The sequence below is a fragment of the Cynocephalus volans genome, chromosome 1 (assembly GCF_027409185.1).
Source record: "Cynocephalus volans isolate mCynVol1 chromosome 1, mCynVol1.pri, whole genome shotgun sequence".
Classification (NCBI taxonomy): Eukaryota; Metazoa; Chordata; class Mammalia; order Dermoptera; family Cynocephalidae; genus Cynocephalus; species Cynocephalus volans.
Window position 1 is genome coordinate 2425241 of NC_084460.1, and position 25420 is coordinate 2450660.

The 25420-nt window shown below is 39.0% G+C and overlaps 1 protein-coding gene and 1 pseudogene across 1 annotated transcript; one reads left to right on the top strand and one right to left on the bottom strand.

The window, feature by feature from the left end:
• Positions 1–925: 925 nt before the first annotated feature.
• On the bottom strand, positions 926–24700 carry TIGAR (TP53 induced glycolysis regulatory phosphatase). Its single transcript, XM_063107513.1, has 6 exons — positions 24582–24700; positions 18553–18590; positions 13047–13168; positions 8578–8655; positions 5009–5119; positions 926–4128 (listed from the first exon to the last, which is right to left on the bottom strand). The coding sequence occupies exons 1-6, from the start codon at positions 24611–24613 to the stop codon at positions 3697–3699; spliced, it is 813 nt and encodes a 270-aa protein (XP_062963583.1). The 5' UTR covers positions 24614–24700; the 3' UTR covers positions 926–3696.
• On the top strand, positions 1459–2601 carry LOC134391168 (solute carrier family 2, facilitated glucose transporter member 3-like; annotated as a pseudogene).
• Positions 24701–25420: the final 720 nt, after the last annotated feature.

Here is a 25420-nt window from a genome sequence, read left to right on the forward strand (position 1 = left end):
AAGATTACTGTATGACCTCATGGTACAGAAGGCTTTTAATGACACACACACACCCAACCAAAAAAAAGAATAAAGGACAAGATATACTGGTTTGACTTAAAAATTGAAAACATATAAAAAATGTATCATAAGCAGATCTCAAAGACAGGTAACAAACTGGAAGATATATGCAATGTATATAACAGGAGGACTAGTATCCAAAATAGGCAAATTACTCCTGCAACTCACTAATAAAATGCCAAACAGCCCAACAGAATCAGGCAAAGAATATATACCAGTGATTCACCAGTGAAGACATCGGAACTCCCAATACACATATATGAAAAAAGTGCCCAGACTCATTAACAGTTACAGAAAAGCTTATTAAAATAATATTTTTCACCCATCACATTAGCAGAAATTAGTATCAAGTATTGAAAAGTAGGTGGAAAATGGGAACTCTGAATACGGCTAGTGGGAATGAAAAACAGTAGAGCCATTTCAAAGAGCCATGTGGCTCTTCTAAAACCCAGAGATGCATATCTTTTGACAGAGTACAAGGAATGATGAAAACCTGTTCCCTGTAGCACTGTTTCTGTAGGAAAATACCAAACACACCTAAATGCCCATTAATAAACAAAATGTGCTATATTTATTCAATAAAATCGTGGTTATAATTAATTAGATTTGCATTATCAGCAGCCCAAGACATAAAAACTAAAAGAATAGAGACAGCCTGACGATATTTGTGTACATTTTTAAGGCAAAAACCAATGCCATTCCCTTACAGACACTAGATGAAAATGGAAAGAACAGATGAACATACACAGACGCGCTGCAGTGGTTGCCTCCGCAGGGGACCTACGCTTCAAGAGCTGGTTAAAGGAAACTCTACTTACATCTTAATGTTTTATTTCTTTAAAAAAAAGAAGAAAGCTTACTCTGGTCAGAGAGAATGTAGATATTTATTATCTGTAGTTTTCAGGTATATTTTCAAGTTTTCATTTACAGTATTCTTCCTCTGATGCTCAAAACATGCCCTCTTCCACCAATGACAGAGAGACTGGTGAGGTGGGACACACAGATCAATATCATACTGAACTTATACATGATTTAAATGATGTTCAAAGTAAATTTTGACTACACTGAATCTAGCCTTAACTGACGACATCAGTATTAATACCCACAGCATTCATCAACATGGTGACATCAGATACATTCTTCATTTAGATACGGACTTTTGAAGGACCAATCTAATTTCAAAACTTAATTAAAATCTCTTCTCCAGTGTCACCTGGCAGAAAGAAGACACGACTTCATCACCACTTTCCACAAGCTGTGAGTGAGAACCACAGAGCACCGCTGCGGAAACTTGCTGCCGAGAATGACATTTTGAAGGTTTTGCTGGCTGGACGATGTGTTCCTGGAAACCCACTCCTAGATCTTTCTTGAAGATTTGAAAAGGATTAGTTTAGGGCCATGGGTACACAGAAGGTCACCCCATCTCTGATCTTTGTAATTGCCGCTGCTACAATAGGCTCTTTCCAATTGGGCTACAACACTAGAGTCATCAATGCTCCTGAGAATATCATTAAAAACTTCCTGAATCACACTATGAAAGAGAGGTCAAAGGACTCTCCCCTCTGAGGTGCTGCTCACAGACCTCTGGTCGGTGCCCGTGGCCTATTCTCTGTTAGTGGTATGACTCGCTCCTTTTCTGTTCAATTCTTCATCAACCGCTTTGGCAGGCACAATTCAATACTTATTGTCAACCTAGTGGTCATCATAGGTGGCAGCCTTATGGGATTCTGTGAATTAGCTATGCTGACCCTGGGCTGCATCTTCTGTGGACTCTGCACAGGTTTTGTGCCCATGTACAACAGAGAGATATCGCCTACTGCCCTACGGGGTGCCTTTGGTACTCTCAATCAGCTGGGCATCATCATTGGAATTCTGGTGGCCCGGATCTTTGGTCTGGAAGTCATTTTGGGGTCTGAAACTGTACTTCTGGCTGTACTTTGGGTTTTACCACCATTCCAGCTGTCCTACAAAGTACAGCCCTATGCCACCATTGGTGCGGCTGTATCTTCTCTGTAGTTTCTCTGTTTCTGGTGGAAAGGGCAGGAAGAACTCTACATATGACAGGGCTTGGAGGGATGGCTTTTTGTCCCGTCCTCATGACTGTTTCTTTGTTATTAAGGAACAAATATAATGGGATGAGCTATATCTGCATTGCAGCTATCTTGATCTTGGTGGCTTTCTTTGAAGTTGGAACAGGCCCCACTCCCTGGTTTATTGTGGCTGAACTCTTCAGCCAGGGACCCCACCCAGCTGCAATGGCAGCAGCTGGTTGTTCCAACTGGACCTCCAACTTCTTGGTTGGACCGCTCTTCCCCTCGCCTATATTCTTTAGGAGCCTATGTTGTCATCGTCTTCACCGGCTTCCTCGTTATTTTCTTGGTCTTCACCTTCTTCAAAGTCCCAGAGACCCGTGGCAGGACTTTTGAGGACATTACACAGGGCTTTAAAGGGCAGGCGCAGGGGTCCAATAGATCTGGAAAAGGCCACATTATGGAGATAAACAGCATCCAGCCTTTTGAGGAATCCACCACTGATTTCTAAGTCATGCCTCCTTCCATCTGCTTCCCAACATGGAAAAGCAACTTCTCCCTACATGAGGGAGAGACCTGGACTGCTTCTGAATGCTGCTAGTTGAGTCCTTTCTCATTCCACACACTCCACGAGCACTCAGATTAACCCAATGCTGGGACTGGATTTTCACTGGTTTTTAAAATATTTCATATCTCGGACATTCTCTTCTGCTTAGGAGAGACCAAGTGAACCTACCTCTATTTCAAGAGGGATTGGCCACTTGGCATGTGACAACTTTTTTTTTTTCCTTTTCTGTTGGACTCTTCGTCAACCTTAAGATTCTAATATTGCCTCATTAGGTTCTAATAATCTCTAAATCTCTAAGTCAACTTTTTTTTTTTTTTGGCTTTACTAGCTTCCATTCACTTGCCTTTTTCAAGGTATCTTTTTAGAAAAGGCTGTTCTTTTATCCTTTGCTCAGAGATTCCTTCTTTAATGTTTTTTAATCAAATGATATCTTGCAATCCTAATCTGCACCTATCTACATTCAGGCCCTGTGGAATTAAAAATTCCAACAGTTGATTTCTACGTAAAATAAAAATTTGTGTCATTTTACTTTACATCAACTTATAGTAGTAAGAATTTTTCATTTAAAGGGTCTTTTAAATATAATGCAGTCACTATAAATATGCAATGGGAATTAGTCTCTCTTCTAAGCACTGGATGAGATAGTAAAAAACATATAGTATCTTACCAAGAGCTGATTAAATAGGCTAGATTTTTTAGAAATTAAAGAAAAATATCAACATTAAAAAAAGGGAAAGAAACATAATCACAAGGTTATTAATCTCCCAACTTGCAATATGTAGTTCCTTCATCCTTTTACAACCTAGAGATTAACTGAGCAAAGTAGTAAAATTTCTCCGAAAAACGCCAACTCTACTCAGACAAAATAATTCTAAACAGTTTTCCATTAACGTTTTATGCGGCTATGATTTCACTGGAGCTTTATAATCTGTTTTTTTAACTGTTTCTAAATCAGCATTAGCAGACGACAGAAATAAATAAAGCCAAAGGCACTCCCTCAGAGGCTCGAAATTGTTAGATTTCGATATAGATTTAAACTTAGTGAGTTTCAGTCACTCCATGTAGATGATCCTGTAGGTTCATACAAATACACTGAATTTTTGGTAAAACTTCGCTTCCTTCCTCGAAGTTTATGATAAAGAGACTAATCCCTGTGTTGGGACTAACTGACATAAGTTCGGATTTGCTCAGAGTTGCTGGTAAGGAACACTTAAGGTCAGTCAGAAAATAACCAAACAGGCTTTTCATGTAAGCACCATGACTCACAACTAAGACACTGGCTACTAATCCTGGAGTACCGCTGTCTGAATTAAATTCAGAGCCACAGTTTTTTCCTAAAGGAAATATTTCTGCCAAAGAAGTCTCTAGACATTTGCTTGGAGCTCCTTGAGAAAACTGTTCTTTTAGACCTACTTCTTTCAGGATTCGTTGACAAAGAAATTCAAAAAAATCTTTTCCACGCATTTTCACCTACAAGAAAAGAAATAAAAGGTGAAATAAAGTAACATTAATGACTTCCTTAAAACATAAACATAAAACAGAAATGAGTGGAGTTTTTTCTAATATGTTAACATTAACTGCACAAGGAGATGAATCTCAGTCTATACTTCTATTTGTTCCATCAGCAGTTCCAGACATGAGTGACTACCACAATATTTCTGGAACTATGAAATCACACTGGGGACAAAGATGAGGAAGACACAATTCCTACTTCCTGACTTAAAGCACTCATAGTCTAGTTAGAGAAATCTACAAGTAAACAGAAACCCATAAAATAGTGCTAACAGGAAACTATATGTATCTGGCTGGCACTTCAGTTCAGTTGGAACAACAATAAATGTTTCCTAAAGTAATATAAAGTCTTTACGCAAAAATTGTGAAAATAAAGAATGGGGGGAAAAATCACCAATAATACATTTCAAAGCAGAACACTCCAGAGAAACACAAGCACAGGGATGGTGTCATTAACAGAGCTGAAGAGGCACAGAGGCGTGAAGTTATTTTGCTCTGAGTGACTTACTCATCACCCTCCTCGAACAGCACCACTCTTGCTTTACTGACTACTACTACCATTGCTCACACTACTGCTTCACATGCAGAGACTTTTTTTCAAGTACCACCTAATAACACATTTCCTTAAATCCATTATTGGCAATGACCACCACGTTAACAGTGAATGAGAAACACAGGATAACTTAAAAAGGAGAAACATCATGCAGCTGTTTTATGAACGAAGCAACTTTCAAACTGCTTAAAAGTCAGAAATATCTAATTTACAAATGAGTCAGATTTCAGCCATCCTGACACTGGCAAGTTCACCAACACGGCAACTTGTACCAATGCTACATACCTGGTCTAATGTCTCTCCTCCTGGTGGTGTAAAGACAGGAATTTCTTCCCCAGCTGCTTTGGCCATTGCCCTTAGCTCACTTAGAGGCTTGCCTTCTGCAACCCCATATTTCTGCAATGGTCCAATAGATAAAAATGCCTCAAATGAATTTGCAATACAACAATTAAGTACGTGTTTATGGGAAATTTGGAGCAATCACACCAGGAATAAGCTTTGTTTCCTTCACTTTATTGTACCTCCTATGAACTGATAATGGAAATGTACTCAGTAGAAGGCCATGAACCCTAGAAAACACAGTTGAAGTCTTGATTTGTACACTATGCCTGAGTGGGTTGTATGGAACAACTTACTCAAGCTAACTTAAGTAGATGACGGGGACTTATTGGATAAATGTAGGGATCGGCACAGATTCCAGGGCTACATACTAATATGTGCAAGGCACCAAGTCAGCTGCCTCACATCCACACACATATTATCTCACTTGATCCTAATAACAGCATTATGAAAGAAGAATTTTGACATATCTCTATATTTATGAGCAAGAAAGCTGAGTATCAAGAGGGGTTAAGCAACCAGCCTACATTTTCACAGCCAATAATTAGAAGAGTTAAAATTCAAACCTAGATCTGTGTGACTTCAAAGCTCATTAGCTTTCTAGATTCATTAAGACTGAAGCCGAGCAAAGGCTATAAGGTACAAAAAAAATACAAATGGCCAGGAAACATGGGTATCTACTTCATTAATAATCAGTAATGTGGAAATTTAAATACCACTAAGCCATTAAATAGGTCAAAGAGATTAATAACATCAAGTGTTGTTGTGAAAAAGCGAACTTGCCCCTCGATCATTCACGGGAATACACATTGGCACAGCTTTCCCGGAAGGCTACGTAAGAATACGTATAAAAGCCTTTTTAAAAAGTGCACACTCAGCAGTGTCCATTTCTAGAAATGATAGAATTAATCACAGAGATGTTTATTTTAACATTATTTACATCAGTGGAAAATGTAGTCACAACCTAGATGTCCATCAGTAGTAGCAGGGTTACATAAATTCTGCATACTCATATACTGGAATAATACAGTCATTAATCAGGAGATCGTATTGATGTGCATTTGTGGTTACTGAAAAACAGTGATTACAAAATAAATGGGAAAAACTGGCTTAAAAGCAATAGATAAAGTAGGACACCATTTAGAAAAACATGTACCCAAACAGCTAGATAGATAAAGACAGACAAACATGAAAAAAAGGAACACTCCTACCAAAATGTTCACAATATTTACCTATGGCTGGTAGAAATTTTAACTGTATTTTTTTCCCAAATTATTCTCACTTTTTAATTCCCTACAATGAAAATGGATTGTTTGCATAACAAAGTATTTAAAGAGACAAATGGTTTGCACTGAAGATGCCAAAAGATTCTCACACCATCATCAGATAAAGTCCAGTATTATTTTTGTAAGACCATAAACATATTTTGCTATAAAGTCAGCCACTCTTCCAATCTTAAAGTCCAAATTCTTCTAACCTCAATTATATCTGGGGCAATCTCCATTATAAACAGGGCCATTAAAAATCATCACTCGCTTTGTTTCTACAAGAATGGAAACATTCATTCATGAAATATTCTGCGTGCTACTATAAAACACATTAGGCAACAAGACCACAGTGGTGACGAAGCCAAGGAGTGACACACAGCTCCCCACCCTCGATGAGATCACAACTAACTCCAGTGAAGAAGTGCCATGATGGGAGGAAATAAAGGACACAGATACACGGAGGAGAGATGTCTAACCTGGACTTGGGGATCACAGAAGGCCAAACCCTGAGAGGTGAGCAGAAGTTGGCCAGGTTTGGGGAGGAGATGTTCCGGGCAGAGTGGTGAATAGATTCAGAAGTTCAGGAAGGAAAGAGACCTGGGTGTTTGGGCAACTCAGAGAAGATCCATGGGAGGCTTATGATCAGGGGTCCACAGCATAGACTTTAGGGCCAGGTGGCCTCCATTTGAATCCTAGCTCTGCCACTTGCTAGCTATGTGATCTTGGAAATGGACTTGGCCTCTGTGTGCCTCGGTTTCTGCATATGTAAATGGGGATTAGAAAATCTTTACAACATCGGGTTGTTGTGAAGATGGGAAAACCTGTGGTGCTTGGCCGAGTGCCTGCCCACAGCAAGTGCCACGCAGATGCTCACTAAAGTTACCGAGGTGGGAGCGCTAAGCACAGGGGAAGCAGGAGGGCAGGCTGAGGCAACAGATTAGGTCACACAGCACCTTGGGAGCCAGGTTGAGTTGCAACCACTTCTTGAAGGTAAAAGAGAACTACTGAACTGTTTTATACAGGGGCGTAGCAGCCACATTTTCAAATGATTACTCTGGCTGCACTGTGGAGACTGGTTTGGAAAAAAGGGTCCAAGACAGAACACAAGAGACTCGCAGGTACGGTGACTGAGGTGAAGGATGGCGCTAAACTGCAACAGGACAGCAGCAGTGGATTTGCAGAGAAATGAACAGATTCAGGAACTATTTGGAGGTAGAAATGACAAGACACTGATAGGTTGACATCGTGAAAGACAGAGAAGAGGTGAAAATGAATGGTGTGAGCAACTGGGTAAAGCAGGAGCAGGTGAGAGAAAAGGGCAGGTGACCCACTGAGTTGTATGGACGTGGCTATGGAGCACACACAAAGAAATAACAGGAGAGAGTTTAATATGCAAGTGTGCAGTTCAGATAAGAGATCTCAGCTAAAAATATGTACTTGGAAATCATCAGGCTATTAACAAAAAATCACAGGAGAAGATGAAACTACTCAGGAAAAGAGCAGAGTGGGAAAAGATGGCCTAGCCCAATGAGGACACTTTTGCTGTTATGAGATGGCAGGCCCTGTTCAGTGTTCCACTGCATGGAGAACAGTTTTGCTTAATGATATTTGAGCACCAGTTCTCAGGCAAAGAGTGAGCCTTTCCAAGCAGCATTTATGCTGGAGCTTTCACATATATTCTGAACTATGACAGAGAACACATGCAAGTTATGAAAAGCAATTCTTTAAAAATGCCCTAGCCATTTTGTTACATTTCTACCTGGGTATAAAAGAAATCACAGAGCTGGCAGGGACAGTAATGAGCTTATAGGTTAGTAATATAGAGCAGAATAAAAATATTGCTCCAGGAGAAGACTTGGATTCAAATCCCAGATTTGAAATTGCTATATGGCTTTAGCTAAATCACAGCTTCAGGAAGATTCATTTCTATTATATAAAATGGGCATAAGAAAATCTACTCATACTTAAAATTGGGAGTAGGATGGGAGGGAAGAACTTTTTCACTTTAAACTATTTTGTACTACATTAAGTCTTCTTTTATAATTTAAGATGCTTATCTCCTATGATTTCAAAAATTAAACAAGATACTATATGAGTATGTAACCGTGACTTCCCTGTAGTATATTCTTGACATGTAGCTGATTCCAAATCCCTAGCAGAAATGCATTTAATTTTTAGCCACGTGATAAAATGAGGTGATTTACTGATAACTTATGGTAAAGAACAACATGTAAATAAGTTGCTTACCCTTTCTCGAAGTCTTGAATCATAATTTACTGTCATATCTTTGCAAAATTTGCTTTTCTCCAAAATCCCATGCATGGTCTGAAAATTAAAGACAACAGTTTCTTTTCTTATAAAAATAATCACCATTTTGGCTGAAAGGTCAAAATAGTGCATGTCATCTTAGTGAACAAAAAAGAACTAGAAACAATTTTCCTTTGCAAGAATTTTCCCTCTCTTATACTGCTTATCTTTTTGTCTCTTCATGCCAGATTTTGATCTTTTCTCCCAACCTATCTCACAGTTCAGAGGTCAGCAAACTATACCCCACAGGCTAAATCCAGACTATCACCTGCTTTTGTACTTATTTACTTTGTTTTATTATTTACTTTGTTGTTTTATTAGAGCAGCCACGCCATTCATTTATGTATTGTCTATGGCTGCTCTTTTACACAAGAGCAGAGTTGAACAGTTGTGAGAGACCATATAGACCATAAAATCTAACATATATATCATCTCATTCTTTACAGAAAAGGTTTGCTAACCTCTGTTCTAGTTCCTTAATTCTCCATTCAAGTGGGTCTAAATTGCTATTAAACCCATTCAATAAGACTTAATTTTAATTATACTTTCAGTTTTAGAATTTGCATTTGATTCTTGTTTATAGTTTGTTTACAGTTCTCTGCTGAAATTCTTGATGTAGTCTTTCACCTACGCATAAAATGGTTATTTTAAAGCCTATGTCTGATAACTGCAGTTATCAGAAAACTCTGTGGCTACTTCTGCTGTCTAATTTTTGCTCAGTTTTGCTCATGTCTCCTCTCATTGTATGTCTGGTTATTTTTGATTGATGAGACACTGTATTTACAAAACTGCAGGTGCCTAGTTTTTTAACCCTTTTCCCCTACAAATTAGACATTATCATTATTACTGTTTTATATAGTGTTAATATTTCTTTACATTTACCTGTACCCTTACCAACTTCTTTGCTCACCATTCTTTTCTGAAATTCAGGTCTTCCTTTTGGAATTATTTTCCTTCTCTTTAAAAATTACTTTAGAGCCTGTTTGTCTGAAATGTCTTCATTTCACCTGTACTCTAGAAAATTTTGCTGAGTATAAAACTCTAGGTTAATCCTTATTATCTCTCAGCACATTAAAGAAATCATTATTGATACTGACAAATATTGGTCTTTAGTGGATGTTTTTCCACCTTATTCTTTGTAATCTTACAATTTTGCTATGATGGATGTAGATGTGGATTTCTTTTCTTTCTTTATCCTGATTGGGATTTGTTACGCTTCCTGATCTGAGAATTTGGGTCTTTCAGCAATTCTGTAACACTATCAACTACGACCTCTTTGAATATTGCCTCTTCCTCGTTCTCTGTTATCTCCTTTTGAAAGACATTAGAATTTCTTATCATGCTCTTCATGTCTTTTTAAACTCTCGGATTTTAAATGTCACACAATGCTATATCTAGGTTACTATCTTATATTTATCTATAAGTTAACAATCACTTCAGCTATGTGTAATCTATAATTTAGTATACCCACTGAGGTTTTTGCTTTTTAATTTTTTCCACATTCTTAAATCAACTTTACTGATATAATTTACAAAAATAAAATGTACCTATCTTAAATACACAGTTCACTGAGTTTTGGTAAATGTATACATCCATTTAAGTACCACCAAAATCAAGATATAGAAAAATTCCATCACTCCAAAACATTCCTTTGTGCCCATGCCAATAAATCCCTCTTGTCCCTGGCCCCAGGCAACCACTGATCCACTTAAAACTGCAGATTAGTCTTTTCTAGAGTTTCATACAAATGGAATCATACAGTCATACAGTATGTACTCGTGTCTGGCTTCTTTTACTTAGCATAATGTTTTTGAGACTCTTCTATGTCGATGCATGTATCAGCAATTCAGTCTCTAGTGCTGAGTTGTTACACTGTATGAATACATCATAGTTCAGTTACCCATCCACCTACTGATGAACACATGTGTTGTTTCTACTCTTTGTCTGTTACAAATAAAGCTGCAAGTAAACAGCTGTGTACAAGTCTTTGTGTGGACATATGTTCTTATTTCTCTTGCATACATTTCTGGGACTGAAACTGCGGGATGATACAGTAAGTGTATATTAAACTGTCAAACTATTTTCCAAAGGAGTTGGTTCACTTTGCATTCTCATCAACACTGTGTGACTTCTAGCTGCTCCACATCCTTTTATATCTTTAATTTTAACTCACTATGGCTTTAATTTGCATTTCTGTGCTGATCAGTGATGCTGAGCATCCTTTCATCTGTCTATTGGCCTTCCCTGCACCCGCTTTTGTAAAGTACCTGGTTAAATTCAAATCTTTTTCCCATTTTAACATGGAGCGTTTGTCTAATTACTGAGTTAGAAGAATTTATACACAAATGTACACACACTTTGTCAGGTACACAGACACACGACTTATATTTCATACATATGATACACTTATTTATAATTTTCTCCCAATCTGTGGCTTGTCTTTTCATTTTCTTTAAGGTGTCCTTCAAAGAACAGAATTTTTAATTTGAATAAAATCCAATTTATCAAATTTTTCTTTCATGGTTCATCTTTTGCCCTAAGAAATCTGTAGCCAACCAAAGATTTTTCTCGAAACAGTGTTTTCTCATAGATATGTTATAGATTTTGCTTCCAGATTTGTTCTATAATCAATTTCAAGTTTCTTTTTTGTACGATGTGAGGTAAGAACCAAAGTTAACATTTGCCCACATGGCTATTCTATTGTTTCTTCTTCATTTCTTGAAAAGACTACCCTTTCTGCAATGAATTACCTTAGCACCTTTGTCAAAACTCAATTGCCCAAAAATACAAACAAAGTAACAATTGACTATATAACTGTGGGTCGACTTTTGGTCCTTCCCTTTTACTTAAGAAAAAATTCTTTATTTCACCTTAATCTTTTTGAAGTATTTTCACTGGGTATAGATTTGGAAATTTTCAGCCATCATTTCTTCAAAATATTCTTTTTAATCTCCATAGACACTCCCCACAGCCACTTCCCCATTTTCCTTTTGGGAATCTACATGTATATTAGATTGCTTCATACTGTCTCATATTTCACTGAGACTCTGTTTGTTTTTGCTATTTTAGCCTTTTTCTTTCCATAGTTAATTTTGGAATGTTCTATTGCTGCCTTCACGTTCACTGACTTCCTCTTCTATAGCATCTAATCTGTTAATCCCATCTTGTGAATTTTCAGTTCAGAATATTGTATTTTTCATCTCTAGATCAATTTGATTATTTAAAAAAAATTTTTTTTTTGCAACTTCTATTTCCAGCATTATTTTCCTCTAAGGCTAGTTCAGCCTCACTATTAAGGTGTGGGAGGGCTGGTCAGTCAGCTCAGTTGGTTAGAGTATGGTGCTGATAACATCAAGGTCCAGGATTCAATCCCTGTACCAGCCAGCTGCCAAAAGAAAAAAGAAGTGTGACCCTTCTGGAATCTCTACTATATACCCTATGTATTCAGCATAATCTCTCCACTTTGGCTGGTGGGAACTCACATGATTCCCTACCCCGTGTGAGCTCTAGGAATTGTTCCACTTATGGATTCCCAGTAACTGTTCTCTCCCCTGAACTTGTGTTTTGCCTCTTGCAGTTTCGCCCTATGTGTGTGCAGATTAACAGTCTACCAAAGACTTAAGGGGATCCCTACACTATTTCTGGAGTTCTTCCTCTGTCCAGTTCTCTCTTCCCGTACTCTGCCCCACAAGTTTCAGTAATGTTAACCTCTCCAAATTTGAAGCTTCGTCTCCTCAACTCAGAGACCACTGACTTCTGTATGGCTTCTCCTACCAGATCCTGGAAACTGCCTCATCCCTGGGCTCCCCTTGCTTGTCCCACTTCATTCAGGCAACACAGGACTGCACTGCCCAAAGTCCAAAGTCTGAAAACAGTTGTTTCACATTTTTTATTGTTTCCTAGTTGTTTATTGGGGGACGTGAAATTCCAACCCTATTTTTCCCTTACGGTTGGTCACAAAAGTCTTCTTCCACTGCGTTTTTAGAAGTTGATTTGGTTCTGTTTAAATATCTGTGGTCATTTTCATGGTAATCTGTTCCCTACAAATATTTTTAACATGTCTTTTATTTCTTTGTAGTAAAATAGCAGTTTTAACTGTATCTGACTACTTTAATATCTGATGTCTTTGTGGGTTAATTAAATTCACCTGTCTGTTGTTTCTGTTGGCTCTTTCTCATGACATCATTGTCTTTGTATTCTTATTACACATTTTTTCCTAAGCTACTCTAATTTTAAAAATTCAAAAAAAAAAAGTACAAATAAAATGAAAAGAAAAAGTTCTGTCAGGGGGGTTGGGGTGATGTCTGTGTGTGATTTAAATCCCTACAGACTCTAGCAGATGATTGTTTTAAGCTTACACAGTGTTGAGACTTCTGACCCATGAGCCTAGACCTTGACTCTGAACTTACCTGCTGTGTCCTAATAAGATCACTGGAGAAGGCATGAGTAAACTTTACATTATTCAGAAATACACCAGTAGCTGCTGCTTGTTTAACTCCAGTTTCTGAAAGAGGTTCATCTACTCCTTGTCCTGTAATATTAAGAGGAACAGTAACATTTAAATATATATATAAGGGATTCAAATTAAATCACATGTATGAGAATCTAAACTGTGTTCATCTATATTTTAATGAAAGATTCCCTTGAGTACCTTTCCACATAACTTTTCAGAGCTAACAGCAAGTAAAATTAAGCTATAATTTTATAAAGGCCCGGGTACTCAAATGCTTTCCAAAAGAATGTTACCTAATGAGAATTAGGTGATGATGAGAATACAACTGTCTTAGCTTTTCTTCCTTTTGTGTTTACTCATCTCGTCATTGTTATGTTTTATAATTGTAAGCTCTGACCTCACAGGTGCTGGGTCAGGATCATCACCTAAAACATTTTCCCTCTCTAACTCCATTGTCCAAATGCTCACTACTGTAATGGTATTACTTTTCTTCTTTCATCCCTCCCCGTCCCTCCCTTTTTCTTTTCGTTTTTATTTAAAAAATGCTTTGGAACCCCTATTTCCAGAGGAAAGGCTGATTAGAAACTCTGAAGGGCCTTCCTACCACAAAGGAACCAAATGGTGTGTGTGCTGCATTGCTACTGGGCTCACAGGATATAAGGAAAACCTCCAAGGGGCACAGCAAAGCAATCAAAAATCTCTGAGCTGAAATGTGAATAATGACGAGAAAAATGGAGGGCCGGCCCGTGGCTCACTTGGGAGAGTGTGGTGCTGACAATACCAAGGCCACAGGTTCGGATCCCATATAGGGATGGCTGGTTCGCTCACTGGGTGAGCGTGGTGCTGACAACACCAAGTCAAGGGTTAAGATCCCCTTGCCAGTCATCTTTAAAAAAAAAAAAAAAAAATGGAGTCACCGTGATATCAAAACAAGTGGCGGGAATGGTGTAGGAGGCTTGTTACAGGGACAACAAGGTGGCAGAACTAAACAATATTCTTGGAAGCTAGGGATCTTGTAAGGAGGTCAATGTAGTCTCAGGCCAGTGGTAAAATCAAATGCAGATCCTCTTCAGAGAAAGTAATCCTCAATAAAGGCTAACAAGTGTTCCACTAATCTAGGACAAATAATAGTTCAGTCAGAGATTAACCACATGAGAAAATAATCCATCAAGAATGAAAGTCAGGAGAAACAACAAATAACAGATTTAGAACCATTAAGACTTCAGACATTGAAATCAGCAAATACAGACTATACAATAACTATGAATAAAACATAAAGACGGAATAACAAAAATAAGTGATTAACAGGAAGCATCAAAAACCAGACAGCTTTCTAAAAAAACCAAATAGATCTTCTAATAATGTTTTTCTTTGTACGGGGATCTGAACCCATGACCTTAGTGTTATAAGGCTGTGCTCTAACCAACTGAACTAACCAGCCAGCCTAGAACTGTGGAGGGGGAAAATCCCTCCATGGATAAAGATTTAGTTGAAGGGAGGCTTAATGAACTCAAAGACAGGGCCAAAGATATCATCCAGAACGTAGCACATACAGGGAGACGGAACATATCTCAGATACATTAGAGATATGAAGGAAAGAATGAGAATCCCTAACATGCATTGTTTTAGTTTGGGCTACTATAACAAAGTCCCACAGGCTGGGTGGCTGACAAAGAACATTTATTTCTAAGAGTTCTGGAGGCTGGAAGTTAGAGGTCGGGGTGCCATCGTGGTTGGGTTCTGGTAAGGGCCTTCTTCAAGGCTGCAGACTGCTGACTTCTCCTTGTAGTCTCACACAGCAGAAAAAGGGCAAGAGCACTCTCTGGGATTCCTTTTATAAGTGCTATTCACGAGGCCTGCACCTTCATTACCTGATCACCACCCAAAGACCTCACCTCCTAATACCATCACATTGTGGGTTAGTATTTCAACATATGAACTTTAGGAAGACACACACACTCCACACTCAGTCCATAAAATGCAACTATAATTGGAACTCCAGAAGGAGAAAAGAGAAAATGGAGGCCAGAAAGATGAAGAGATAATGGCTGAGAATTTTCCAGAAATGAGGGAAGACATAAATCTACAGATAAAGAAAACACAATGTACCTTAAGCAGGACTAATTTTTAAAAATTTAAAAATCCCTCCTAGATATACTAAGGGAAACTGAGGAATAAATACCAAAATCAAAGAGAAGATTTTAAAAGCAGTAACAAAGACAGATTATCTACCATTTGACAGACAGACACTTTTTTTTTTTTTAAAGAGACAGGGTCTTGCTATGTTGCCCAGGCTAGAGTGCAGTGGCTGTTCACGAGGGCGCAATCCCACTACTGATCAGTACCGGAGTTTTGACCTGCTCTGTTTCTGTCCTGGGCAGGTTCACCCCTCCTTAGGCAACCTGGTGGTCTCCTGCTCTGGAGGTCACAGTATTGATGCTAAACTTAGTACAGAAACCCTGAAAGGCGTAGTGCACTACAGCCCAGAACTCCTGCGCTCAAGCGATCCTCCACTCTCAGTCTCCCCAGTAGCTGGGACTACAGGTGCAGCTACAGCGCCCAGCAGGCAGAGAATTCCTAACAGGTACAGTGAAGCCAAAAAACAGCAGAATAACACCTTCCAAGCACTGAGAGAACTGTCGGTCTAGAATTGTGTACTGAATGAAACTATCTTTACCATCAGCATATCTACATATGCTAGAGGCCTTTTCAAAGAATATACTTCAGGAATGAAGATCTGAGATAAGAAATGATGAGCAGAGAATCTCATAAATATAAATGTAAATCTGAACAAACACTTTCTAAATAACAAATGCAGATAATAATGTCTATGTCAAGTGGTTAAAAAAAGAACAGGAGTAAGATACTAGACAACAGTAACAAAGTTCTTTGTATTTTTCAGAAGAAGGGATATTAATATTATACTTCATTAGGTACTGAGTGAATGTTTGTATCCCCCCAATATTCATATGTTGAAATCCTAACCCTCAGTGTGATGGTACTAGGAGGTAGGGACTTTGGGAGGTGATTAGATCATAGGGTAGAGCCTTCATGAATGAGATTAATGCCCATATAAGAAGAGATACAGCTCTTGCTCTCTGCCATGTAAGGATCCAACCAGAAGACAGCTGTCTGCACACCAGGAAGCGGGCCCTCACCAGACACCAATCTGCTGGCATCATCATCTTAGACTTAACAGAACTGTCAGAAATAAACGTGTACTGTTTAAGCCACCCAGTCTATGGTAATTTGTTACAGCAGCCCAAACTGACAAAGACAGGTATGAATGGTAAAAATATAAAGGCAATCATTAAAAGAATAGAAATGGTATATCATTTCAGTCAGAGCCACTAGAAAAGGTAAGAGGGGATTGAACAAGGAAAAAAAGAAAAACAAGCACTTAAGAAGTAAAAGCAAGTAAGAAGAAAAAGAAGACTAGAAAAAGAATGGGGAAAACAACAACAAAGGAAAAAAGTCCCAATACAGCACTAACCAGAATAAAGATAAACAAACTACTACTGCCGGTTAAAAGACAGACTGTACTTGCTTAAAAAGAAGTTACAGACTACTGAGATAACACTTAGAACATAAGCACACAGAAAGGTTGAAAGAAATAGTATGGAAAAATATACACTAGGCAGATTCCAACCCCCAAATAGCCAGGGTACTATATTACTACCAGAAAAGAAGGACTTTATGAAAGAGGTCTTAGCAAGGATTGTGCGAAGTCTATAAATAATCAAAGATCCAATTCCCTCAGAAGATGTAACAATTTAAAATTTTTATGTGCCTAACAAAATATCCTCTATCTATATAAAAGCAAATCATATAAACAGAAAACTCATAGAATTTCAAGTATTAAAGGATAAACTAGCCATCACAGTAGTAAATCCAACATACCTCACTCAGAAATTGGTATTAAGGCCATGCAGGCAAATTAGTAAATTTACAAAATTAGTATAGACGATTTGAAAAACAAAATCAAGAAGATTAATTATTTGATATGTAAATCCAATTCCAACAATTAGAAAATATAGATATCTTCAAACATACAATGGAAGAAGTATAAAAACTAACCATGTTAACCAGTTTCAAAGAAGGATTATCAAATAAACCATAAAGTCAGAACACAAAGCAATTAAAAGTTAATCACAAAAGATAAAGAACTAAAACAAAAAGTCCAGTCATCTGGAAATTTTATAAAGAATTTTAAATAACTCATGGGCCAATGAAAAAATGATAATGGAAATTTAAACTATTTGGTGCTGAATGCTTATGAAATCACAACATATGAAAACTGTACGTATGCCAACAAAAAATGGCACTTAGAAATATATAATCCTTGAATGTTTTTTTTAAAAGCTATAACTTAAAGAACTAACCATTCAACGTACAAACTCAGGGGGGAAAAAACACAAAACAAACCAAAAAACCAGCAGGAACACAAAAACTTTTGTTCACATTCCATGTTCCCCTGTCAGCTTCTAATGAAATAAGACAACTGAGAAGTGCAAAGGACAGGGTAGTCAGGGACTTAAATCCACAGGATAATCTGGGTGGGGCACATGTCATTTGAAAACAAAGGTTCTTTGAACCATCAGACCAGTTTAGTCTCCAGAAAAGAGTCAGACACACTGGGTTTGAAAATCAGTTTCTGCAAACCCAGAAGTTCCTTACCAAAAAATTAAAACTAAATGCTTTTATAATCACAGCACAGGAATAGCAGGTCTGGCTGAAAGTTCACTCAAGGTATATATATATATTTTTAAAAGATGACCGGTAAGGGGATCTCAACCCTTGGCTTGGTGTTGTCAGCACCACACTCAGCCAGTGAGCACACCGGCCATCCCTATATAGGATCCGAACCCGTGGCCTTGGTGTTATCAGCACTGCACTCTCCTGAGTGAGCCACAGGCCAGCCCACCCAAGATATTCTCAAACAGCCAGACTAGCTGGATCACAGCACAATTAAAAGATCAGAGTCCAAACTAACAGAATGAGGGAAGAAAAACCTCTTCAGAGTAAAGTAACAAACACATGTTCTTGTTTTAAACCTCTTCTTTGTTACTACTAAAATTAAAATAACTATCCTAGCAGAAAAATACCATTAACACCAGTCAGTAAACTTCATGTTTCCAAATATGATATCATTTTAAATCCAGACATTTACATTTTAATACACCTAGACCTAACATAACTCTCTAATAGCTGACTGGGCAACTCTGAAGCTTCACATAAGGAACAACGTGGAGAACTGTTCTTTACATCCAGTTTAATTAAGAGATTAACTCCTCTAGGTTACCAGCTACTCTGGTCATATTTCTGTGGCTATGATCCTTTAATTCTATAATCCCAATTCACAACACAGCGCTGACCCCAGTCCACTCTACACCACCAAATCTGATTAACTCACCTATCAACTAACACTAAAGGAGAGAGCTGAAATAACAGATTATACCAACCTTGAATTATTTTCTCCTTGTTAAATCTTGTTTCTCCACTAAAATAGAAAGGGGGGGGAAATTTTATTACCAAATTATGTTATTTTTGAGGAGAAAAAATCAGTGATAATATCCATTAAGATAACATATAAATCTTGTAACATACTTCATAGTCTAATCTGTAAAAATGCAATTCAGTCTAAACCAATATTTGCAATTGTTTAATGATGAGCTAAGAATTTCAAACTGCCCCAAATTAAAATGTATAGATCAAGAATCAATCTTAAGTGAATTACGGGTGGGAAATCCTATACAAAATTTATATGTATACACTATTTTTGTTAAATAATCTTGTTAAAATAATTATTGATCAAAACTACTTTCACAGGTAGTGGACCAAAACGTGAAAGTTAGCCCTCTTACTGGTGGACTGACTGAGCAAGTGAAAGGGAATCCGAACACAAGGCAGAGACGAGCACAAGCCTTCAGAATCCCCTGCCTTCTCCTCCTTCCGGCACCTCCTTAAGCAGTTACGTTCTGCAGTACCAGAAACTATCTTGCAGACTAAGTGCATGTTGAACTGAGGTTTGGGTAGCATACTTTCAGGAATTAAAAAGCCAAAACAAACCGAAATGATCTTGAAGCAATCCGAAAGGTAAACTGGAAACATTGCCATACAGTAACTGCAGCAACTGAGGCTGCCGAAGGAAGAGGGCGGGGGAAGGTACATGGGCAAGACTGGATGACAGGGCAGACCTACAATAAAAGCAACCATCAAAAAACATGAAAAGTAGAATCAAAAAGAATTCAGTTGAAACTTTTTTGAGCTTTAATTAAATGTTTACTGACCCATGCCTAGGGATATATACCTAAGTACGAGAATTGCTGGACCACAGGGTATGCAGATATTTACTAGACAACGCCAACCCTGGAGTGTGGTGTACCGTCCTCACCAACACTCAATAATGAAGGGTTTTCAATCTGTGCCAGTCTGCTACATGAACAGATCATCTCATTTTTATTTTAATTTATATTCCCTGATTACTATGGAGGAGAACCATTCCTTTGTTTTTCAATGAAGCACTAGTTCCAAATAATAATAATCATAATCATAATCATAGAAATCCCACAAGGGATTGATTCACCCAGATCCAGGAAAAAACTCCATTAGACCTTAAAGTCGGAATTACAAACTTGGATGTCTGCACCTGGAATCTTGCCCCTTGTTTACAAAACCAGTTTTTTGCTAACCTCTACCTACAGCGATGGTTCTCTCAAACTTGAGCGAGCATCAGAATCACCCGTGGACCTATTACAACACAGATTGCTGGACTTGGCTAGTGTGTTCTCATCCTTTAAGACCCAACACAAGTGGCACTCTTTTATGCACTCTTCCCTCCCTGACACCACTCCCCATTTACCTACTCCATTCAAATACTCCAACTCTGTGCTCCCATTTTACCTGGCACTACCGGCGTAAGTCATTATCTGTGTGCTGACTGACTTTTCAGTTGTGTGTCTATACTGGCTCCAGTTCCTTAAAGGCACAACCACAGATCATATTACCTTACCATGCCCAGTGCCTGGAGAAGATCCAGGGGAATAAGAGAACTCTGGTAAATGTACCCTGCCTGTGGAGGGTGCTATGGATTGAATGTTCCCCTAAAACTTACTGAAGCTTCACCCTCACTGTAACAGTGTGAAGAGGGTGGGAAATCTAATTATGGTATTTGAAGGGTGGTGCCTTTAGCGGGTGAGTAGACTATGAGGACTGTGCCTTTGTGAATGGACTGATCTATTCATGGAGTAATGGACATGGTTCTGATGGCGTTATTAGGAGTGCAAATCAGAAAGTTAGCTCTCTCTTGCTCAACCTTTTCTCACCATCTGACACCCTGCATCCCTATAGAGAGTCACCATCAAGAAGGCAGCCTTTAACAGATGTGTTCCCTGGACCTTGAACTTCCCAGCCTCGAAAACTGTAAGAAATAAATTGTTTCTTTATAAATTACCCAGTTTCAGGCATTCTATTATAAGCAACAGAAACTAATACAGAGGGTAATCTGGAAATATCTACCTGAAATAACAAATCTGTTTATCCTTTCATCCAGTAACTTTATTACTGGGAATATCTCACAAAAGCCAAAGAAGCACTCTCACCTTATACATTTTAAAATCAAGGGTAAGAAGAAATTTAATAATTAGCCACCCAAAAAATCACACAAGATCCACCAAGAGGTTCAGGTCTTTACAAAATATGCAAATTCAGCAGATGATTACTTTTTGTACACTTGCTGAAAAGATTAGCTCAGGATTTTATTTAATCCCAAAAGCTTACTTGATGAAAGATTCAGATTAAAATAAAAGAGTATACTGTCAAAATGTGGGTCTATCAAAAATGAAATCCCAGTAATCTGATAGTTTTGTAAAGGTGCTGCCTCACCACCTAAAGATTTTCAGCAAATAAATAAATAAAGATTTTCCGCAAAAAGAGAAAAATCGCTGTGATACTAGTATTATTAACAAACACTGGCATTCACTTTTAGCTTCTATCAGGCATTTTTGCCTTCAAATCACTTTATAAATATTACAGAGTAGGAATCCAAATATAGAAGTTTTCCCAAAAACATACATAAATATTTAGTTTTACAGCTTTTGTCCACTTTACTGAGAGGTTCATGTAAATCCTGAAGCAAATGTCCTAAAGTTAGTTTTGGGGAGTGGAAAAGGAATGTAGATGGCTAAAATAGTTTTACTATTTTCCTCAACCAAAGTTTGGCTTGTGACAGCAGCAGAGAAGGTGGAGGGAGCTGAAAGGTCAGAGAAATATATTTTTAAGGAGTCAGGAACAATTGTACTCATTTTCAAAATCTGCAGTTGTGACCCATTTCCAAACAGAATATTCGACTCTGCAGGAATCCAAACACTTGTGCCAAGAACTTGAGTCTCACGACCAGCCATTTATAGGTTCTAGAAATATGCACATGTTGTAGGTATTCACACTATTCTTCACTTAAAAGATATTTCGTTAGTCTGGATTTACATTCCACAGCATTTCTTTAGAAATATAGAAAGCTTTATTTTCCTATTATATCCTTTTTATGGAATTCACATCAACAGACAATACTCAGTATGCCACAAAAGAAAGACAAATCATGGGAAATTAGTATACATTTGGGGCAGATTTTCAAAACAGATATGCTTTAGTATACATGGAAATATAAAGCTTCATCTCATAGTCATGAATACAGCTTATTCCTAATTCCTTTATACCAATTAATCATTATTTCACAGATACTTTCACTAAATGGTTTGAGAGAAAAAAAAATTTGATCCCCAACTGATAATATTTTGTTTACATATAGATTAGTTCTAGTTGCAAAGCCTGTCCCCAGTTAATCAACTCCATACCCAGAAAACAAGTATCACAGTAACATAAGAATTACAGGTGTCTTTTATAAAGTATTAAATTTCAGATGATCTAATACAATTTTGCTTGCTTTATCAATGTCCAGAACAATGATTAGAATTCAACCAAAACTAAGTAACTCTTGATAGAGGAAGAATAAGAAAAATAAGTTTTGCTATCAACTTTACTAATTCATCATTTTTGAGTCATTAAAAGTACATTGGATTTATTTTGTGAAAAAGCTTCAGTTTTAAGAGTTGGAAGTGAAATGGAAGTGAAATGGTTGGTTTCACAGGTGACTGATAGTGAAGACCTACAAATTAAATTTCAAGGAACCAGGGCCTTGGATTGTGTAGGTGATGGTAACACCAACCTACATATATTGGAGTTTTCATCAATGCTGTGCTGTTAAGATCATGAGAAGTTACCGTTTAATAATAATGACAGTCTAAGGTTTGAAATCAGGCATTCTGGTACTTCCTCTTCAAAGTATGATGAACAAAAATAAACACACATACAGTAACAGCACAAGATTCATAAAGGATTTGGCTAAACTTAAAGAGATTGCTTTAAAGTTTTCTTGCATTATCTGAAGAGATACACTTCAATAAAAGTGTCCAACTTTTCAAAAAGTCATTATATTTAACTATGGTGATTATCAATGAAATTTGAAATCGTTTCTTTTCCCGAAAGAATCACCAGTTGTTAGCTTTGAGAACTCTGAAGGTGAGAAGACAGATGGTCCAGGCAGAAAAGCAGCTAACCACAGCCCTATGGATTATTTGAACACTTTCACTCCATTTTCCTACATACGAGTATAAAACAGAATAAAATAAACTATTCTTATCACTCTGCACAATTATATTAGAAGACTAAAAGTAGCCTCTAAAATGGCTGGTTATCACATAATCTGCAAATATTAGGTTTTAACACAATAAAATAGGAGGCAGAAGACAATAGTAAATTGCTTTGGTTCCAATCCTACCTCCTCAACTTGCCATGTGACTTTAAGCAAGTTACACAGCCTCTCTTCTGTTTCCTCACCCGCAAATTGAAAATATCAGTCAGATTTTAACAGTGCCTGGCACATAATAATTTATTAAGACTTATTTTTCAAATGATTCCTATGAGGGCCTCCCCAATCAAGCCCCTTTTAAGCAGCAAGAAGGGACTAAAACCCACATTCATAAAACGATTGTCCATCAACAATTTAAATAGGAATTATTTTATTTTCAAGAGGTGCCTTAATCCAGATTCCCTACAACTTCTGAGTATTAATTATGTGTCTGACATTGTGCTGACCGGGTCAGGCATCCAGAAAGCACTCTAACAATGGAAGAAAGGGCAATCAGATCCTTAGTTCCCGTTCTGCTACCTATTACCTGTATGACTTTAAGTAGGTCAAGAATGCTCCCAAGGCATTCTATAAAATGGAGAGGGGTGGGGGAAAAGAGATAGAGAGGAACTAGACTTCTAATTTAGCCGTTAAAATCCTGTGAATCCTAAAAGGACAACTCCAGATGATCTCCAAGATTATCTTCCTATAAAGATAGCATAGGACAGAAAAGACAGCAGTGAAAGTCGACTAGATAAGATTAAATCCTATTAGTATTCACAAGGGTGAGCTCCGTGAATGCTGAAATGGTATCTTATCTGCACAACCCAGTCCACTGGCACACAATATCTACTCAAAATGCTGATTGATAAACTATGCGTACATATTTGAGAACCAACTGCATTTTCATTGCAGCTGTCCTTAAAGAAACAGAAGTTAATTAATTCTCAGATATATTCCCTCTGTTGTGCTACACACACTTTACCTTTTTCCCCATTCAGTTCTCGCAATAACCCACTGAGATAGGCACTGTCATTACCCCCAGTTTGTATATCAGGAAACTGAAGGGGTAAAGCTTTAGATGATCAGCTAAGGCCCAGGCCGCATGGCTCCTAGCTGGAGTCCGGATTCTAACCCAGGTTTATATTGCTTGAAAAATCTGTGCTTTTAACCACCCTGAATTTCACTTCCCATTACCACGCGGCAAACGTGTTGAGAAGAAAAACGATAGGAGGCACAAAGGCATATCAGCATTCAGCTCCATGTCATCTGCTACAATAATAAAAATATTAAGTCGGGGTGAGGCGGTCTGCTGAGAAGAGGATCGAGGCCCTTTTTCTCTCCCAGAACTGTAACCTGTGGGGTGACGAAATAAATCTCAAATATATGCCTGTGGGACTGACTGCCCCGGGAAGTGAAGACGAAACGGGGAGAGGGGACAGCGGAAGGCGCCCAAGACCAAAATTATGAGCTGTGGACAAGCAACTCTGCACACTCTTTGGAGCCCACTGGGGAGCAAAAACGGTGCGCAAAGAGGTGGCGGGGAACCCGATCGTTCACTCCCCTAGACCCCTCTTTGCTCGTGAGTAGCACGGGACTGATGACCCGCCTTCCCCACTCGGGGTCACTGGCATAAGAGGAGGGATCGAAATCTGAGAACCCACACGAAAGCGCCTTGGAAACTGTCCCTCGACGCCGACCCTCGAGGCTGAGCAAGCGGGCTCGAGAAGGGATGAAGACCAGTCAGTGTTCCCCTCACCGACCCCCAAACACACTCCATCAGTACAGCGAAACAGCAATACTTACTGCCGGACAATGGTCAGGGCGAAGCGCGCCATCTTCACGGGCCCGGCGGGAGGCGAAGCAGCGGCAACAACCGGCGTCCCGTGCTCTGCGCCACGCCGCGCCTGCCCCGCCCGGCCGGGTCATCTCACCCACACCACTTCCGCCCACCCGGCCGGCCGGCTCCGCTGCCATAGGCCGAGGCGGCCTCGTACGTCATCCCCGGAAGGCCAATCAGGACGGAGGGAGGCCGACGGGTCAGAGGAGACTGGTGAGCGCCGGGCCCGCGCAGGGCCGTGGCGCTTGCGCCCGTGCGCGCGGGCCTGTGACTGGCGCGCGGCAGGTGCGAGCGGCCCCGCCCTCGGAGTGCCGGGCAGGAGTCTTGCCTGGGCAAGCTCGCAGCTCGCGGGCAGGCACAGGGTAGATAAGGAAGGCTGCGCTCTGGTTTTTGGTTGATGTGATTTGCGGCTGGAAGGCAGCCGGTCGTCTTAGAGGCGGCCAGTGATGAATCCTTACGAGCGTGCAGCGCCAGACAGATTGCGTCCTTGGAGATTTAGCTGGGTAATTCCTAACACTGGGGAAGAGGCGTCAGCAAGGTCTGTGGATTGAGACCCACCCAGTTACAGCCCAACTCCACCCCGACAAACAGTCGCTCCTTGATCAAAGTTTAGTCAGGCTCTTTTGAGCCTTTTTCTAGACTAGGTATCCTTGGCCTGCTGAGCCCCGTTTTACAGACTCCTGCTAAGCCAGTCTATCAGGAGTCTCCTCGCCCTTAATGTTCAATCAAGCTTCTTTTCCAACATCCTTGATATCCAGTCAAGTTCCCCTTCCCCCTCACCCTTGGTCCCCTACCAAGTTCCTCT

Bases quoted from the DNA above. Each gene is read 5' to 3' on its own strand.
- TIGAR (XM_063107513.1), bottom strand. From the start codon at position 24,613: ATGGCGCGCTTCGCCCTGACCATTGTCCGGCA. The intron at 8,656-13,046 runs GTAAGTTCAGAG...TTTAATTTTCAG, and splicing joins ATCTTATTAGGACACAGCAG to ACCATGCATGGGATTTTGGA. The intron at 5,120-8,577 runs GTAAGCAACTTA...GGACCATTGCAG, and splicing joins ATTCAAGACTTCGAGAAAGG to AAATATGGGGTTGCAGAAGG.